We start from the raw sequence: 17,560 nt of genomic DNA, 5'->3' as shown, positions 1-17,560 counted from the left end.
CGCGTTGGGGGTGTCGGCTGGCCCAGGTGGCGTTGGTGTGGAGGTGGCGGGTGGAACTGAGGGCTTCTCTCCCCCTGAAGGCATCAGGCAAGGTTCTCAGAGGACGTAAAGTGAAGAAGGAAGCCAGAGGAGTGCGTGTGCGGGGAGAGATTGGGTGTGGCGGGCAGTCCAGAGTCTCTGGGGCAGGAGATGAGTGTGTGGATGAAGTAGACAGGATGTCGTAGCCAGAAAATTCAGCTGGGGAAGCGTCCTGCGCACGAGTTTAGAAACCCCACCTCCATGGGCCCACAAACTTGCTTGCAGCTATTCTAGGCTGCTGTTACTAAGTCAGATGGCAAACAGAGGTCAACCTCCAGAGCCCCTACTGAGTATTTATCCCGTAAAGGGAAAGGGGAGAAGTGTCAGGCCTGTGCCCACTTTTATGCTTGTCTGCCACCATCTTGAAATGCTTAATAATTTTACCTTCAAACTTGTGTTCGGTAAAAGTAGCCCGAGGGGGCATCCATCCAGGATGGAGCGTGTGAATGAGCAGAGAAGGCCTGCACAGATTTCCTCCCCGGAGTCTTGCCATCCCAGCCACATAGAACTTCTCGGAGCCCCACGCACACAGTCCCAGTGGACCCACAGGGTCTGGGGGTTCGGCGAGACTCAAAGCGCTGACAAGGTAAAGCTGTCATGTCCACAACCGAGAAGGAGGGGCGCCGGCAGCCCCAAGAGAGCCACGTTCTATGTTAGAACTAAAACTTGTTTCAATGCCAGCAGAAGGCAGTGCTGTTGTAAGAACCTCAAACGATCGCATTTCCCATTCACGCGGTATTAGCCGCCTACTTACCGTGAAAATGATGACCAAGAAGGAAAGGAAAAGATGGAGCAACCATAGTTCCTCTTCCTTTCTCATCAGTCAGCGGAAGGCAGAGAGTGTTAGTAGGACATGTGTATATCAGGAATTGAAATAAAAACATTTAATTAGTTTTGTGCAGCATTTCCACTGGCTGATAAGAACAAAACACAAATGCATTTGTGAGTTAGGAAATACGATCCCACATGTTAGCATTTAAAACTGGCACATTGCACAGTATAAAGTTGAGCAATAATGCTAATAATTAGCTATATTATTAGCTAATAATTGCTGATATTAGCAATCATGCTAATAATTTAAATTTTTATTTTTTCTTTACATAGAATGACATTAAATAGTAAACTTAAAAAGCACCATTATGGGCCTAGAAAGAAACCATGAAAGAAAGAAAAAGCCTTATATTTTAGCATGGCGCTTATAGACTTCACAGCACTTTTTTTTCCTGCATATTCTTGTTGCACTGTGTCCCCCACATTATGTTGCCAGCCCTGGTAAAACCCAATCTCTGCCCTTAAGAAAATGGTTATTGGGGTGCCTGGGTGGCTCAGTCGGTTGAGCGTCTGACTTCAGCTCAGGTCGTGATCTCACGGTTCATGAGTTCGAGCCCCGCGTGGGGGTCTGTGCTAATGGCTTGGAGCCTGGAGCCTGCTTCGGATTCTGTGTCTCCCTCTCTCTCTGTCCATCCCCTACTCACGCTCTGTCTCTGTCTCAAAAATTAAACATTAAAAAATAAAGAAAGAAAATGGTTATTTGTGGAAAACCTACTTGCTGTAATTTGTTGTCACCTTCCACATTGATGGACCAGGCTTGATTAAGTGTCACAGGTGAGGGATGAAAGTCCCCTGACATCACGTAACTAGTGTGGTCAGAGTCACAGATCGAGACCGGGTCTTTCTGATTCCAAGACACATTCTCTCTCCACTGTGTTGTGTTACATTAACTGGATCAAAAAAAAAAAAATTTTTTTTAAGGTTTGTTTTTTTTTAAGTGCCTTTACCCCCTGCCCGCCCCGCAGTATTCAAAAATAACCAGCCCTCAGGTACGCCAGTTTTCGCACTGTATTGTGGTTTTTAGTTGCCTGAGCTAGACGGAATTCCTTGATAATAGGAACTTTTCTTTTGGACTTTTTATTATGGAAAACTTCAAATTTATGCAAAGTAAATGAACTCCCACATACCCATTACCCAGCTTCCACAATTATAAACATTCTGTCTTTTATAGATTAAAAAAATTCTAATTATAGTAAAACACACATAACATAAAATTCACCACAATAACCATTGTTAAATGTACAGTTCAGTGGCATTAAGCCATTCATATTTTTGTGCGGCCATCACCACCATCCATTTCTGGAACTTTTTTCATCTTGCAAAGAGGAAAGTCCTGTTAACCAGCCCCCCATCCCTCCCCATCCAGCCTCTGGCAACCACCTTTCTACTTTCTGTCCCCAGGAAGTTGACTACTCTAGATATACGTAGAATCAGACAGTATTTGTCCGTTTGTTCTTGGCTTATTTTATTTAACACGATGTTTTAAAGGTTCAAACCTATTATGGAATGTGCCAGAAATTCTTTCCCTTTTAAGGCTGAATGATACTTCGTTGTACGTATAGCCATTCACCTGCAGACCTTTGGGTTGCTTCTAGCTTTTTGGCTACTTTGAGTAATGTCTGTAAACATAACATCCTGCCATTCTTGGATCATCTCCACCTTCGGCCACTCCCCACCCCTCAACTGATAGGAGTATTACTTACAGGAAATGTGTTTTATTCACGTTTATGTTCCTCTAACACAGATCCTGGCACATAGTGGGTGTTTTTTAAATGTTTGAATGGCTGAATCTTGCAAAATTACTATTTATATATTTTTTAAGCAAGGGCCATAAAGGAGTGCCTCGTTTTTTCCCCTTAGAATTGCAGAGTAAATGTGCACATAAAATTTTGATAAATCGGGGCGCCTGGGTGGCTCAGTCGGTTGAGCGTCCGACTTCAGCCCAGGTCATGATCTTGCGGTCCGTGGGTTCGAGCCCCACATCGGGCTCTGTGCTGACAGCTCGGAGCCCGGAGCCTGTTTCAGATTCTGTGTCTCCCTCTCTCTCTGACCCTCCCCTGTTCATGCTCTGTGTCTCTCTGTCTCAAAGATAAATAAACATTAAAAAAAAAAATTAAAAAAAATTTTTGATAAATTTGTGCAGGAAAATAAGGAGTGTAGTATTTTAAGTATGGACCAGCAGAACGAGGAAAGTTGTCTCCTCAGAAGACTGTAAGAGGAGATTTTATTTTTACACCAGTACCCACAATGCTGTGGATAAAAGCCATTTATTTCTAGAAGTCTCAAAAACCTCTGGAATCACCAACTTCACCTGTTAACAAAGATTGATTCATTAGTAATGAAGTTTTCAATTGGTTCCATATGTCAAGAAGATAATCCAGGAGTAAAACTTGTCTGTTGGTACCAAAGTCCTTGATAGGGTTAAGCAGCTGTGTTTTACTGTCCTCCGGGTCATAGATGGAAAACTCTACTAATGTGATCTAAGCTTGAACACTCACGGTCTGCCTTGCTTGCATTCATGTAGCTGTCCGCCAGTGGTCCCATCGCTAAATGTCGCCTAAGAAGACAAAAGGTTTAATCAGCATAACAGGAGAACTAAATCAGCAATTCTTACAAAGGAGGGTTTCAGGAGACACCCACCCTTACTCCTCTCTGCTGCAGGGAGTGGAGTGGGGTGGCCTTTTCAACCACAGGAGGGAGAACTGAATAGCTGGGGCAAATGGTTCAGCTTCCTTGGTCTGGACCTGTGACAGAAAGCCTTCACGGTCGGTTGCTTACCCCTGGGAGTGTTCATCTCTGTGGGGCTGGTGCGTGGGACATCTGTCCACACTGAGACCACAGGCTCCTGTGGCAGCAACCAGGGTCAAGCTCATGACCCTGAAAACATGAGGGGTCCCAACCTGAAGGAGTCCCATGCTCTCTTACAGATGACCAAACAGAACTGGGGCCTCGGAGACAACCTGGGCCTGGAGTGGACCTCATGCGTGATGGCTGGACTTTGAAGGCCATTGCCATTTATGGGTCTCGTGACCTTGGGCAAGTGACCCTCCCTGTTATTCTGTAAAGACTTAGGTGAACTGTGGTGATTACCATTTCCTTAGATGGTGAGTAGCTCCAGGGAAGTGAGCCCTCTGGGCCTGTGGTCAGCCAGACCCCTATACGTGACAAGGGGTGACAGTGTCCCTGTTCTTCACCAGGATTAGAATTAAACAGTTGCTCTACATAGATGGGATTTGCCTACCTGACTTCTGTTCACGCTTTTAGGATCCGCCAAGATGTGCCCACTTTCTCGCACAGTTTCTGGCCTGCTACCCTGGGAGGATTAGCCTTTTCGTCTCCTGGCTCCTGTGGACATTTTGCCGCCCACCCCACTCCAGTAGCTCTACACTGTATGTTAGCATTTGTCCCCGTGTCTAACTGACACTGCTGATGCTGTCCTTTAAGCTTTTTACAGAAAAAGCCCCCATTGTCACATTTTCCCTGAATCTTTCCCATCCGTGCCCTTTTGTCCATTTTTATGGCGCAGACATCTGATCCAGGGGGGATGTCACCTCCAGTAAGTAGGCAACAGGCCCAAAGTGTTCATGTCTCCATAAAGCTGAGATTCTTTCTGCTCTCCTACAACTAAATTCTGCCTCAGGCCACCCTTACATACAAATCTGGTTGCAAACTCTCTCTCGAATTTATTGGTCCCTCAGCAGACTTCTTCCTGGCAATACTGGGCCACAGCTCTAGGAGCGAATGCTAACAGCTCCAATGAGCATTTCCTCCAAGGAGCTCTAAGCTCCCTGGACACCAGTGTCACTCGCCTGGCATCGTGATCGGAGACCTCTTTACCATCAGGCCAAGTGGTGTCTCAGCCACACCAAGACCACAGGGCTCCTGTGGCAGGAACCAGGGTCAGGCTCATCCTGTGGTTCTTTAAGCAACATTCCTGAGCTTCTAGCAGCGGCGGGCATGGAGGTAGGGATACAGAGCGGGGCTCTGCACTGTGTCTGGGCAGTGTAGCCCGAAGTCCAGCAGGACCTCTGCCCTCTTTAGCTCCTGGTCATAGGGACACCAGTGAAGATTACTCAGCACCCAGGGAGTATGCCAGGCAGGGTGGGAGGATTGAGCAGGGGTGAGTGACTGCCACACAGAGGCCTGTGTTTAAGAGGAAGATAGTCCAGGGGCGCCTGGGTGGCTCAGTCGGTTGAGCATCTGACTTCGGCTCAGGTCATGATCTCACAGTTCGTGGGTTCAAGCCCTGTGTCGGGCTCTGTGCTGACAGCTCGGGGCCTGGAGCCTGCTTCGGATTCTGTGTCTCCCTCTCTCTCTCTCCTCCCCTGCTCATGCTCTGTCTCTCTCTCTCTCTCCTTCAAAAATAAATAAAAACATTTTTAAAAATTTAAACATTTTTTTTAAAAAAAGAGGAAAATAGTCCAGGTGCAAGGAACAGAACTGGCAAACGCAAGGAAGCAAGTGGAAAAGGACATGCCATGTGATCAGGAGAAATGCACTTAGAGCAGAAGGTACCTGCCGGGGAGGGGGGGGGCGTATGGGGAGGAATAAGGGACACAAAAGGACTCTGGAAAAGAAAGCTGGGCTCAGCTTAGGAAGGGTTTATCTGCCCAGCTAAGGAGCTAGGACCGTTTCTCTCCTCTCCCACACGGGACCCTGTGTCCATAACTCCCGAGCTGCTAAGTGTACGATGTTGAGTGAAACAGGTGCCCTCTTGCCAGCGTGAGGCTTATAGTCTGGTGGAAGAAGTGAACATTAACCAGATCATCACGAAGTTTAACGCCTCTGCAGTCACAGTTCCTGAGTAGGCTAGTAGCATGATCTAACGTGCATTTTAGAAATCCTGAAGAACTGGAGTAGACAGGAGGGGACATAGAATTCAGTCTCCACCATGGTGAGCAGGCCTGTGCCAGGCAGTGATGGCAAATAGGGACAAACTTGAGACCTTTCCCTGGCAAACCAAGGAGGACTTGGGCAGTGTGATAGGTTCATGGGTAGCTGTGGACAGTGCCAGCTTAAGAAAGAAACTTGGGGGGGGCGCCTGGGTGGCTTAGTCACTTGAACGTTCTACTTCAGCTCAGGTCATGATCTCACGGCTTATGGGTTCAGGCCCCTCATCAGGCTCTGTGCTGACAACTCAGAGCCTGGTGCCTGCTACAGATTCTGTGTCTCCCTCTCTCTGCCTCTCCTTGCTCACGTGCGCGCGCGCGTGCTCTCTCTCTGTCTCTCTCTCTCAAAAGTAAAGATTAAAAAAATTTTGTTTTAGAAAGAAACAGATTTGGGGTAAAGTCTGGGTGGGATTATAATTGAGAGTTTTGGCCATTTTGAGTTTAAGGTGCTGAAGGACCATCCAGATGGGGATTGAGACAGATATGGTTTTAGAGCGAAGGATGCCAAGCTACATACAGTATTATCAGGAGTCATCCGTGTATGGGTGACACTGCTCATGGATGAGATGGCCTGGAGAGGGACTTCATTGCCCTGCTGTGGTTCCCAGGATGGGAAGCAGAACTTGCAGGCCACAAGGATGGGGTGTTAGGTGGGCCTTTGCTATCACTAGCCCATCTCAGCTGTTCAGCAAGGAAGGTGTAGATACATGTCAGAGTAGCAAGTGTCATGAAAAGCTCTTTTTCCTGAGGAACCACTATGCTTTTTGTCCTCATGGACAATTGTAAAGTTTGCACATTTCCCTTCTTGCTTTTGCAGCCAGGAAACTCAGAGCTAATTTTGTAACTTTGTTTTAGGAACCATATGTACAGGATGTGCATATCCAGATACTCTTTTCCTAAGTAAACACGTTTTATATATTTACGTATTCTTTCAGATCTGATTTTTTCCTTTGTTTCAGGTGCCGGTGTAGGCTGTCTCCGATCCTTTGTAAAATTAGGTGGGGTTTAACTGTATAAAAATAAGCACTCCCCCCACCCTAATGGGGGGGGGCATCCTGGCACCTTTTGTAGAATGTCTGCCCAATTGCTGAGCTAATATTGGCTAGACTGAAGCAAGAGGAACCCTTGGAATTTACAGCAACCAGACAGTAAATTTAACACGCACACAACTCATTAAAACAGGATGAAAGTGCAGCTTCAAACATCTCTGTGTTTGCCACCAAGTCTGTGAAGGGAGGAGTCCCTTTAATTCAGTTCAAGGTAGAAAAGTCTGATCTTTCAGAATTGAGGATCCACCACTGGAATTAAAGACTTGTCTGAGTAGATGAGCACTCCAGATACCTTCAAAGAAGGATCGAGGTGTTGACTACAAGGATGGGCTGTGTCTTCCGCTTAGGGTGTTATTTTCTTCACTCATAAAGTGTAGTTGGGTTAAACGTAATAAGCACACAGTTGACTGGATGGTAAATCTTATTTTTCATCATCCCCGCTTTTTAATATAAATAATCATTTTAGGGGCGCCTGGGTGGCTCTGTTGATTAAGCATCCAGCTCTTGGTTTTTGCTCAGGTGGCGATCTCGAGGTCGTGAGATCGAGCCTACCTCTGGCTCCGTGCTGAGCACGGAGTGTGCTTGGGATATTCGTTCTCTCTCCCTCATAAGCGTTTTCAAAGTAAATAAGTAAATATTTTAAATTTATAATTTACTAATGGTTGAGAGCCCTGTGTAAATGGTTTCCAAACTGTGTTCCATGGCCGAGGCCTCAGGGACTGCAAAGGTACTGGGGTGAGAGAGGAGGCCCAGCAAGGAGAGCCCAGCCACCACCACCCCTGCCCCTTGCTTCCCAAAGAGCATCTGGGCAGTTTTACTATCAGGGCTCTATCTGTACAAGGTGCTCCCCGAAGAAAGGATTCTCTTCAAAGTGAAGAGAAAAGCTTGGAAATTAATCGCGTTGGAAGGCACATCCCACTGGCTTGCTGTCAGGATATGACTGGCTCCTATGGAAGGGGCCAGGGGTGGGGTTCAGAAGCTCCGCCTCCCACCAGCTCTGGGACTTTGGGGGGTGGCTTTTCCTCTCTGAAACCGCCTCCTCTTCCACAGAATAGAATGCCTTCAATGACAGTAGCCACTTCGCCAGGTAAACGAGGATTAAATAAATTAGCAGATGGAGAAGTGCCGTCTAACTGAGTCTAAGAACTGACCGCCTTCGCCCTGTGCCTCCAACCCTCCTCTCCCATCTCCATTTCTCAGGAGGAGCCAATCACCTTCTGTGAAGAAGCCTTTGTGTCCCATTATCGCTCGGGAGCCATGAGGCAGTTCCTGCAGAATGCCATCCAGCTACAGCTCTTCAAACAGGTACCGGCCCTCCTGAGGGTGGCCCGTGTCTGGACCCCCGATGGGGCTCTCTGCAGCTGTCGTGTTGGATGGACCAAGGCTCAGCCTGAAAGGGCTCAGGGTCTGGGGAGGGGGAGTGGGCGCAGAGGGTGGTCAGCGACCAGACGGACCCTTCACAAATGTGCCATTCGATTTCACAAGTTATCATAAACATGCAGCCAGTATTTTGAAAACTCACTTTAAAAAACAAAACAAAACAAAAACCTCACGGTTCCAAAGGCCCTTTCCTGTCTTGGGAAACATAGCGGTTCTTTGGTCATACCCTCAGGTGCCCAGCTGAATGGTTTTCCCTCTGTTTCTTTGCATAAGCTGTTGCGCTTTCGTTCTTTCTTTATATAGTTTATCGATGGTAGACTGGATCTTCTCAATTCTGGCGAAGGCTTCAGTGACGTTTTTGAAGAGGAGATCAGCATGGGCGAGTATGCTGGTAAGAAAGCGTTTTATTTTCCTTTCCGTGCTGTGGGCCGTTATGTGGGACTAGAGTGTGCGTGGCAAGGAGTGACATTAGCTTCTTTTTCCCTTCAGTGGCGGTTAGGGGGAGACTTATTTCACCCTTGAAATGCTTGAGGAATCCCTCTTCATTTTCTGATACGACAGAGGTACCTTGGCCTGTCTGAGATCTTCTGTCCTGAGGTCACCTGCTTCCCCTGGGTGGCCAAAGTCTAGTTAAATGTAGTGGCCAGCATGCTACAGCACAAAGCACTCAGGATGTCGAGTTAGAAGAGCTGGCTTCAAATCGGGGCCCCCACTTCCAGCAAAGTGGTGAGAACTTGGTCAGGCCATGTCCCCTCTTCAGCTGAAGCGTCCCCGTCTAAGCACCAAGGAGAACGCTGCCCACCTCACAGGAATCCTGTGGAGATTAACTCAGAGTCCATGAGGAAAGGCCCGTGCAGCCATCAGGACAGGATGCTAGCACAGGTTCACTGCTAAGTGGGCATTTCTTTTTTTTTTAATTTTTTTTTTTCAACGTTTATTTATTTTTGGGACAGAGAGAGACAGAGCATGAACGGGGGAGGGGCAGAGAGAGAGGGAGACACAGAATCGGAAACAGGCTCCAGGCTCTGAGCCATCAGCCCAGAGCCCGACGCGGGGCTCGAACTCACGGACCGTGAGATCTTGACCTGGCTGAAGTCGGACGCTTAACCGACTGCGCCACCCAGGCGCCCCAGTGGGCATTTCTTTAAAAGGTGACAGTCATCACAGCGTGCCCGGTCGCCACAGACTATTAGACCTGGAGAGGTCGGCCTCTCCTCTTTCGGAGGAGGCATCTGAGGCCCAGAGAGGTGTTAGTGACTCTCCAATCCCAATCTGGCCTTCTTTCCGAGTCCCGAAGCCTTAGTCTTTGGCAGTGAAGCCAAAACCAAGTGCAAAATCATAATACTCATGCCGCCAGCCCCCTCATTGCTGGGTGTGTGTCTGGTCTGGACTGAGTTTATAATCCAACTCCTAGAGTCGGGCAGAATCTCTCACCTATAAAACCCCGTTTACAGGCCTGACCAGCCTGTGCTGCACGGGGAGCACAAGTCCCCAATAAACTGAGTCTGTGGACACTGATAGACATTTCCAGAGCCCCATGGAGTAAGAACCCGAGGACCCGGTTTTGCCCTCGAGGAGCTTTTACTGGTGGGAGAAAGAGATGCGTAACTAAAGACAAACACAGATTAAACCAGTGCAGGGAAAAAGAGCAGAAATAGGCTCTCATGCAGTTAGACTAGGACTCCACTAATCCTCATGCTAACGTGAGAGCTTCACAAAGGAGACCGCACTCTCAGAGTTGAATGCCAATTCTGAGGACAAGACGGGGCTTTCTGTGTTATTAAACTCAGTCAAGTCATTCAGAGCTTCTAGAAAAGCTGTCCGGTGATAAGACCTCCTTATCCCCCCAGATAAAATGAGTAAGTTCCCCAACAGCGCCCGCCTTTCCTTTCCCTGTCGCTGCCCCGGTGTGTTGGGGGGCTGAGTGTGTGTCCAGCAGTGTGGGGACACGCAGCCCTGTGGTTCCTGCCCTGGGCTGGCTCACAGAACTTCAGAGAATGTGGACTTCTGAGTGAGTGTTGCCTGTTTTAGAGGGCTGGTCAGAGGAAGGGGCGGGAGAGGCTTAGCGAGGAAATGACATCGGAGCCGGTCCCTCAGCACAGAGAGTGGGGAATGGCGGCCTCCAAGGGAACAGCATTGGTGAGGGAATGGAGAAAGCGGGGAATGCAAGTACGGGATGGAAAAGCTGAATGTGGGAGGGGCCCAGACCAGACTGGAGAAGAGAGTCAGGGCTGCTAAGGGGTTGCACCCGAACTCTATCCAGTAGGCAATGGGGGAGGAGGATTTGGGTTGGCGCTGAGGGCACTGATAGGATCAGATCTCAGTTTGAGAAAGAAAACTCGCGGCGGCAACTCACGGCTGCCTCCTGCAGGGAGTAGAGCACGGGAGCCTCACGTGTTTCTCTAGATTTTGAACTTTCCAAGTCCTGCTCGCTGTAAGCAATTGGAGGAACTCCTGAGGGCACATGACATTAACCCGTTCTCTGATTCCTCTTTCCCCAGGCAGCGATAAACTCTACCATCAGTGGCTCTCCACAGTCCGGGTAAGTGTGCCCCCCCTCAGAGCTACCCGGGCCCCTCTGAGCCTCCTGGTAGCCCTCTGCCTCCCCTGCCACCCACAGGGTGGTCATCCCGCCTGGGCCCTCCATTCTTTCAGCTGAAGATGCTTCTGTTTGTAAAGCCAGGCCATCGAGTGCCAGGTGGAGGCTTGCAGGAGGAGTCTGTCCGAAGCATCCTTCTGTGAGAGCAAGGAGAGCCAGGAGAAGCTTCCTCGTCTCAGGAAGCTGGCCCAGGAGTGTTGAGTGGATGTTGTCATCCTAGAGCGTTTTCTGGGGCGTCTCCTTCCAGACCAGCACGATTGGGACATTTTCATGGGAAAACCAAAAATGTGTCCCTCTTGCCGCCCTGCAGTGTTTTTCACAGCAAAGGCTCCCAGGAGGGTGGAGAACAAATCACTGGTTTTTTTATTTTATTTTATTTTTTATCCCCTCGCTGTGGTTATGAACAGTTTCTGGCTGTGTTAGAAGCCAGGTGCCCAGGTCTTCAGAAGCCACTAAAGAATTCAACTTCTCGCCTTTGCCCAGGTTTATCAGTGTGCGTGTGCTGAAGGCTTCCTGTGTACCGGAGGCCATGCTGGGGACACAGTGGGGAGCAGAAAGACACAGGCCCTGCCCTGGGGAGCTTGCTGTCTTCTTGGGGAGGCACACGTAAACAGGCAACTGCAACATAATGTGATAAGTGTTCTTTTCTGCTTACGAGCCAAGCACACCACTGCCAACTCAGGTCCCTTGGAAGTGGCTGCATTTGGCCGAGAGTAAGGAATTCCTCAATGAAAGACCTCTTTTGTTCTTCTTGTATGGCCAAACACTGCACTTGGCAAATCACAGACCAGCAATAAGGACTTGCTGATTGATTGACAAAAGGAGTTTTAATATTCCAAAGGACCATTGAAATAGGATACTGAGTAATTTTGGAAAGCAGTATGGAATAAATGAGCAGGTCAAAATTTCATATTGTCCTATGACACAGAATGCTTTCTGGGTCAGACTGCAATGTTTTTTAATTAAAGCTCAAAATTTCTAATACGGGCTGTTACCAAAAATTGTGCTAAGTGTTAATCCTAATAATTACATTACTGTATCTTATTCTTTTTTTTTTTAATTTTTTTTTCAACGTTTATTTATTTTTTTTTGGGACAGAGAGAGACAGAGCATGAACGGGGGAGGGGCAGAGAGAGAGGGAGACACAGAATCGGAAACAGGCTCCAGGCTCTGAGCCATCAGCCCAGAGCCTGACGCGGGGCTCGAACTCACGGACCGCGAGATCGTGACCTGGCTGAAGTCGGACGCTTAACCGACTGCGCCACCCAGGCGCCCCATGTATCTTATTCTTTTATATGCCCACTTGATCCAGTCTCTTTGTTCGAATCAGTTAGAATTATCTTTCCAAACCAGCACAAATCAGATTATGTGATACATTTGATTAAAAATCCTCAGGAGTGCCGGCTCCATATCCTGGCCCTTCGTGAGCTGACCTCATCTGGCCTCAGCCCCGCTGGCCATTCCTCCCATGATGCACTGACCACTTCCTAGGATCGCATGGCTTTTCAGCCTCTGCACTTTTTTTAATGTGCTCTTCCCTATCTCTCGAATGCCCTTACCCATCCTATCCCCCTGTGTGAACTCCTCATCATCCCTCATGGACCAGGCCAAATGCTTCATCCTCTTAACTCCTTCTCTGACCTTGCAGACCATGAGCTGCCTCCACGCGCCTTGCGCACACAGGTAGTGCGGCCCTCAGGACCTTCAGCTGCGGCTATTTACCCTGGGGCACGCCCCCCCCCCCCCCACCATACTGGAGGTCCTTGACGGCTTAGGCCAGCCTTCCCGTGACTCCATATCCTGCAAGGCTAACACAGGTGCCTCCGCAGTGAGGGCTCACAAAATACCTGGAGCCTGTGCACTACGTATCCATCCCTTGGCCTCCTTTGTGTCCTGGGAGAGCCATCTTTCCTCCTCTTCTCCCCGCTCTCCCAGAGAACCTAAACCAAGAAATTGGTATGTCGGATGTGTACGAGAGCCATGATTGATGTTGATGGCTACTCATTCTTTCCTTTTCTCAAGATATCAATGTTAAGGGAGGCAGCCTGCCAGAGTGATTAAAACTAACAACACAGAAAACCAAGGTGAGGAAAGGAAGGCACATGATTCCGGGTAGCCAAATAAACTAGAATTTCTTGAGAAGTCATAGATTGCTATGGGGAAAGCTTGCCTCAGAGAGCCTGGGAAGAGCTTTTCTTCCAGCCAGCAGACTGGTGCCAACCAAAATACTGGGCCCCCCCTGCGCCTAGTTATCAGTGTCTGGATCCGCACCCTGCTCTCCCAGAACCACCCATAGTGATTCTACCATGGCCGTAACTACTTGCCCAGGACCAGTTACCATCTAGGCCTGTTTCTCTAATTAAATTACACGCTCTTGGAATGTTGCTTAACTTGTTTAAAGGGAAGAGGTTTCTGTTGGTGTTGGCCTACTGTTCTCTTCAGTCCAAGTTGCCAATTGATGTTTTTATTATAGAAAGGAAGCGGAGCCATTCTGAATACCGTGAAAACAAAGGCGAACCCAGCTATGAAGACTGTCTATAAGTTTGTGAGTACGGGTCTTGCACTCAGGATCCAAACAGATCTGTCCCTTAGCATGACTAAACCCTTAAATACACCTGACCCTGCCTTGCAGAGGTGAATCAGGGGCTGGCTGTATCCTAAAGCTTCCGAGGCTCTTAGAATTATGTAGTGTTGATATTTTGTGACCAGGTCGGTGATGTTTTTCATTGGAACTGTTTGTGCTCACAGTTGCTGCCCTCAAGAAATGGGAAGCTACGGGTTTTAGCTTGTACTAAAATAGAGACTGGGTGGCTTAAGATGCTGGCTGTTCTGTGCCGGTGTCCCTGGGACCTGGAGGCGTGGTCTGCGGAGTGTTCTGGTAAAACCTTTCCTGTGGGTATCCCCATTATCACGTCAAAATAAAGCAGCTCCTTTGCTGGTTACTGAAGACCGTTCACGGTGGGACACACTCCCTGATTTTTGTCCCCAATTCTTCATCAATCTCTCTCACCACTGCCCTATAGGACGTGCATTGTTTGTGAAACCCATGCCCACAAGCAGAGAGAAAATAGGAGAACACGTCAGTTCCCGATCCGATGTGCCATCTTTTACAAGCCTCAAGTATTTTTTTTTTTTTTCTCATGGTTTCTCTTGCTTGCTAATTTGACTGTGAGCCACTTAACTGGGGTGGTTTTGTTTTATTTCCATTTTTAATTTTGTTAGTCCTTTCCGTGCTTAAACTGTAGTTATTTTAGCCGGGCGGGTGGCCTGCCAAGAGAACCACACAGGTCTGAAACGACAGAAAATAAAAGCTAGGGTGTGTGCCGAAATGGGATTTAAGGAACGGCACTAGGGGCACCCAGCAACGTGTCGGCTCAGGCCATTCAGCCCCGGCAGGAAATTGGTCCTGAGGCCCTGCCCTGGTGAAATGTAATAGATATTCAGATTCTAGCAGTCTCAAAAGCTGCTGCTCCACACTTACTGGTGGCTATCACCGGGCTGCTGAGATAAATAATCATAGAGAGCAGATGAAGGGCTTTGGAAGGGGGGGAAAAAATCAGTGCCGTCAAAATGCAGAAAATAAAATCTCCGTAGCCTCTTTAAGGCATTTTTTTTTTAACCTCTTAACATTGTATTTGTTTTCATAGCCATTATGTTTTCGACTTGATGATCCCATTTTTCCTTCCTTTTTCTAGTAATCAGAGAAGGTGATTCACGACGGATTGAAATCAAGCATAGTCCCTGCTGGAAGCAGAGAGGGAATCTTAACTTAAATTAATTTTTCATGCAGGCAAAAGATCATGCAAAAATGGGAATAAAAGAGGTGAAAAACCGCTTGAAGCAAAAGGTACTTGAAGTTCTTATTCAAAATGTATAAGCACCGTGTATGAAATGCGTGGCCACAAAAAAGTATGATGTGATCAATAGAGGGCTGTTTGATACAGTGTTGTTAGCACACTTCAAAATGCATTACCAGCTGTCCGGGAGTTTTCACACTGTTATAAATATTCACAGACAAAAAACTGTCTTCAAATAACATTAAGACTGGCTTAAACCCACAAAGGCAAGCAAGTTCAGAGTCCCTACTGCCAGTCTGCCCCTTGCCCACCCCACCAGGCCTGGGGTTCACCGGGCTGTATCGAAATTGGCTCAGCGCCACCCCCACCCCCCGCCCCCCATCTGGGCACCACAGCCGACCTCTGCCCTGGGGCTGCTTATGACCAAAACCCAGAAGCATCTCCAGGGAAATGACTGCCATGATCCCGGCAGGCACCTGGCCACCATGCAGACATAGGGCACAAAGGGTGGGTTTCTGGAGGACGCCGCGGGCTCTCCTCACGGTGGTGGGTTCACCAAGAGGAGCCCAGCAGTTCCCATTTCAGACTCTCGGGAGACAGGGAGAGGACTTTATCTTCCTGGACCATCAAGTAAAATGGTATGAAACCTACAGCTGCACGCTGGCCCGGAGTCCCCTGCCTGATTCTCTAGCCTTGTACAGGGAGGGGAACGTAGCAGAGGGCATTTTTATATTATGATGAATGTCATCAGTATTACTGTTGTCACCCTTCAGTCACCACTTCCTAAGGATGGTCCGTGCTGGGGGCTTTTACATTTAAGCCTTAGAACAGCCCCGGGGCGGGGTATTATTCCTATTTTGTGTGTAAAGAGACTAGACTGTGGTTCGGAGGTGAAGGAATTTGCCCAAGGACACACTGCTGGAGCCTACAGAAGTGGGATCAGGTTCCAGACCCGTCCATTTCTAGCATCCATGCTCTTACGACAACAGCATTTCTTACTGCCCGTCTAAAACAAGTGTTTGCTTTTCCAAAAGATGTTTGGGAGCACTTGACTTCGTTATCCCACACCCCCCAATGTGCAACTCGAACAAGGGCCTTTGTCTATCTTGGCAGTTTTTAAAAAATTGAAAGCAGTTTTAATTTTATGAAGTCAGAAAGGACCTCTCATTAACTTGCAATGGTCAAAGGAATTGATTCCTTTCTTTTAATTGCAAAATAATTTGTTCTGACTAAGCATTTAAATTCCTAGTTTCAGCTGAGAGTGAATTTTTAACGGCCAAGATTCAAGTCCCGAAATAAAACTCCTGTCGTGTAAATCCAGATAGACCTTAACTGTGGTCTGTTGCACCCTGCCAGAGGCCGGCAGGTGGAATTCTTGGATGTTAAGTCCTATACATACTTTTTTATCTCCTACCCCAGCCGCGTGTAACTGAGTGGGATAAAATACAGAGTGACAGGGAGGGGGGAGTTCTCTCACCAAATCTTCCCTCCTTGATGACCTGATCTCGGCTCAGCTGGTGTCAGAATACCACTGGAAGTAAGTAAAGAAAGGGGTCCCTCCTCAGGCGGAGGACAGATGTTCCTTATTGGTCGGATCTGCTCTCTGCAGGCCATCGCCTCCCTCCTGGTACACGGAAGCGCTGGGCCTTCCGAAAATCCCCTTTTTATGATACGTAGCATTTCTGCAAATAACCGGTTCCGCTCCGGTTTTGTGATGTTGTTGTTCAAAGCTTCACTTAAACAATCCAGATCGCGCTCCTTCCACGACGCCCCCCCCCCTCCTCTCCTTGAAAGTATCTAAAGCAGATTTTTCCCTCCCCTTCTCCTCTTCCCCCTGCCAGTCTTTTCAAGAATAGCTTCAGGAGATAACGTTCTATAGAAAGTGTCAGTACATTTCAGGTGACACAAATGGTGAAGGCATTTTATAGAAATGTGGCTTGTCACCATCGGACTGTTGACAGATCTATTAGTGCACCTTTTTCAATTTTCACTTTTCCCCCCTTCGGTCTTACAGATTTCTACAGGCTTGATATTTTGCAGTTGTTCTTGGAAGAGCTATTTTGTAATTGAAACTCTGGCATTGTTCAGTGCAGACAGGACTTGGTCTTCAGTGATGTGCTCTCCTGCTCCCTTTCTTGAGCTAATTTAGGATTTGGCTTCATCTGACCTCTCTCACTGCGGCAGAAAATATTTCCTTGGCTTTTTTTTTTGTTCCCCTCCCCCCCCCACCCCCCACCCCCCACCCCCCTTCACACAGCAACATATCCGTGTGGCTCCCCAGATGCGTCTAATACAGACATCTCAAGTTTGGTTTCTGCTATGAAATTGAGGCAGTTCCCAACAAAGATCCAATTTTCAAATGTACTGGGTTGCCACCTGGCCTCCTCTAACTCTGCATAGTGATGGTGACCTCGCAGATATAATCAAGAACCCAATCTTGCCCTCTGCGCTCCCGCCTTGGGTTTGAATTGCAAATAGAAAATGTGGGGCCGACCTGCGGAGAGGTCACCATGGTGTGTGGAGGGTCCATCTCTAATATGACTGCACAGGGCCCCTTTTCCATCCCTTGTTCATTTGTGCAGCAGATTTTCAAAGCATCTGAAAGAGGAGCTTTCACGGTATCCGTGTGACCATTGGCAAATAATTGTTAATAGATACTATAGTGTGGCTTTATTCCGTACCTGCTCTGCTTCAGCCCAACAACAAAAAAAAAAAAAAGAAGAAGAAGAAGGATGGATAATAACATGTTTCTCTGGATAAATGCAGCAAGGTGGTCAAGTTCTTCTGTAGCTTGGCCTTCTTTGAAGTCAAGCTCAAAATTAGGAAGAAGAAGAAATGGCCAAGATGCTTCCCGGCTGTCGCTTTCTAAACAGAGAGTGTAGTGCTTTCCTCCAGAGCATCGGGGGGGGGGGGGGGGGGGGGGGGGGGGGGGGGGGG

General features: G+C 48.0%; 1 protein-coding gene across 18 annotated transcripts in view; it reads left to right on the top strand.

The window, feature by feature from the left end:
- Positions 1-17,560, top strand: part of DENND1A (DENN domain containing 1A) — a 511,997-nt gene that overhangs the window by 436,383 nt on the left and 58,054 nt on the right. For 15 of the 18 annotated variants that reach the window (XM_040482265.1, XM_040482264.1, XM_040482268.1 and 12 more), the window contains 5 exons: positions 8,048-8,152; positions 8,531-8,618; positions 10,729-10,769; positions 13,300-13,371; positions 14,617-14,673. In XM_040482265.1, the coding sequence (XP_040338199.1) occupies positions 8,048-8,152; positions 8,531-8,618; positions 10,729-10,769; positions 13,300-13,371; positions 14,617-14,673 (363 nt within the window). Of the gene's footprint in view, positions 1-8,047; positions 8,153-8,530; positions 8,619-10,728; positions 10,770-13,299; positions 13,372-13,849; positions 14,674-17,560 lie in introns of those variants that run through there. The other 3 variants (XR_005792696.1, XM_040482278.1, XM_040482277.1) reach the window with 3 other exon arrangements.

This window comes from Herpailurus yagouaroundi, unplaced genomic scaffold (assembly GCF_014898765.1).
Source record: "Herpailurus yagouaroundi ecotype Mexico unplaced genomic scaffold, PumYag 160, whole genome shotgun sequence".
Lineage (NCBI taxonomy): Eukaryota > Metazoa > Chordata > Mammalia > Carnivora > Felidae > Herpailurus > Herpailurus yagouaroundi.
This window is presented reverse-complemented; position numbering and strand designations above follow the sequence as displayed.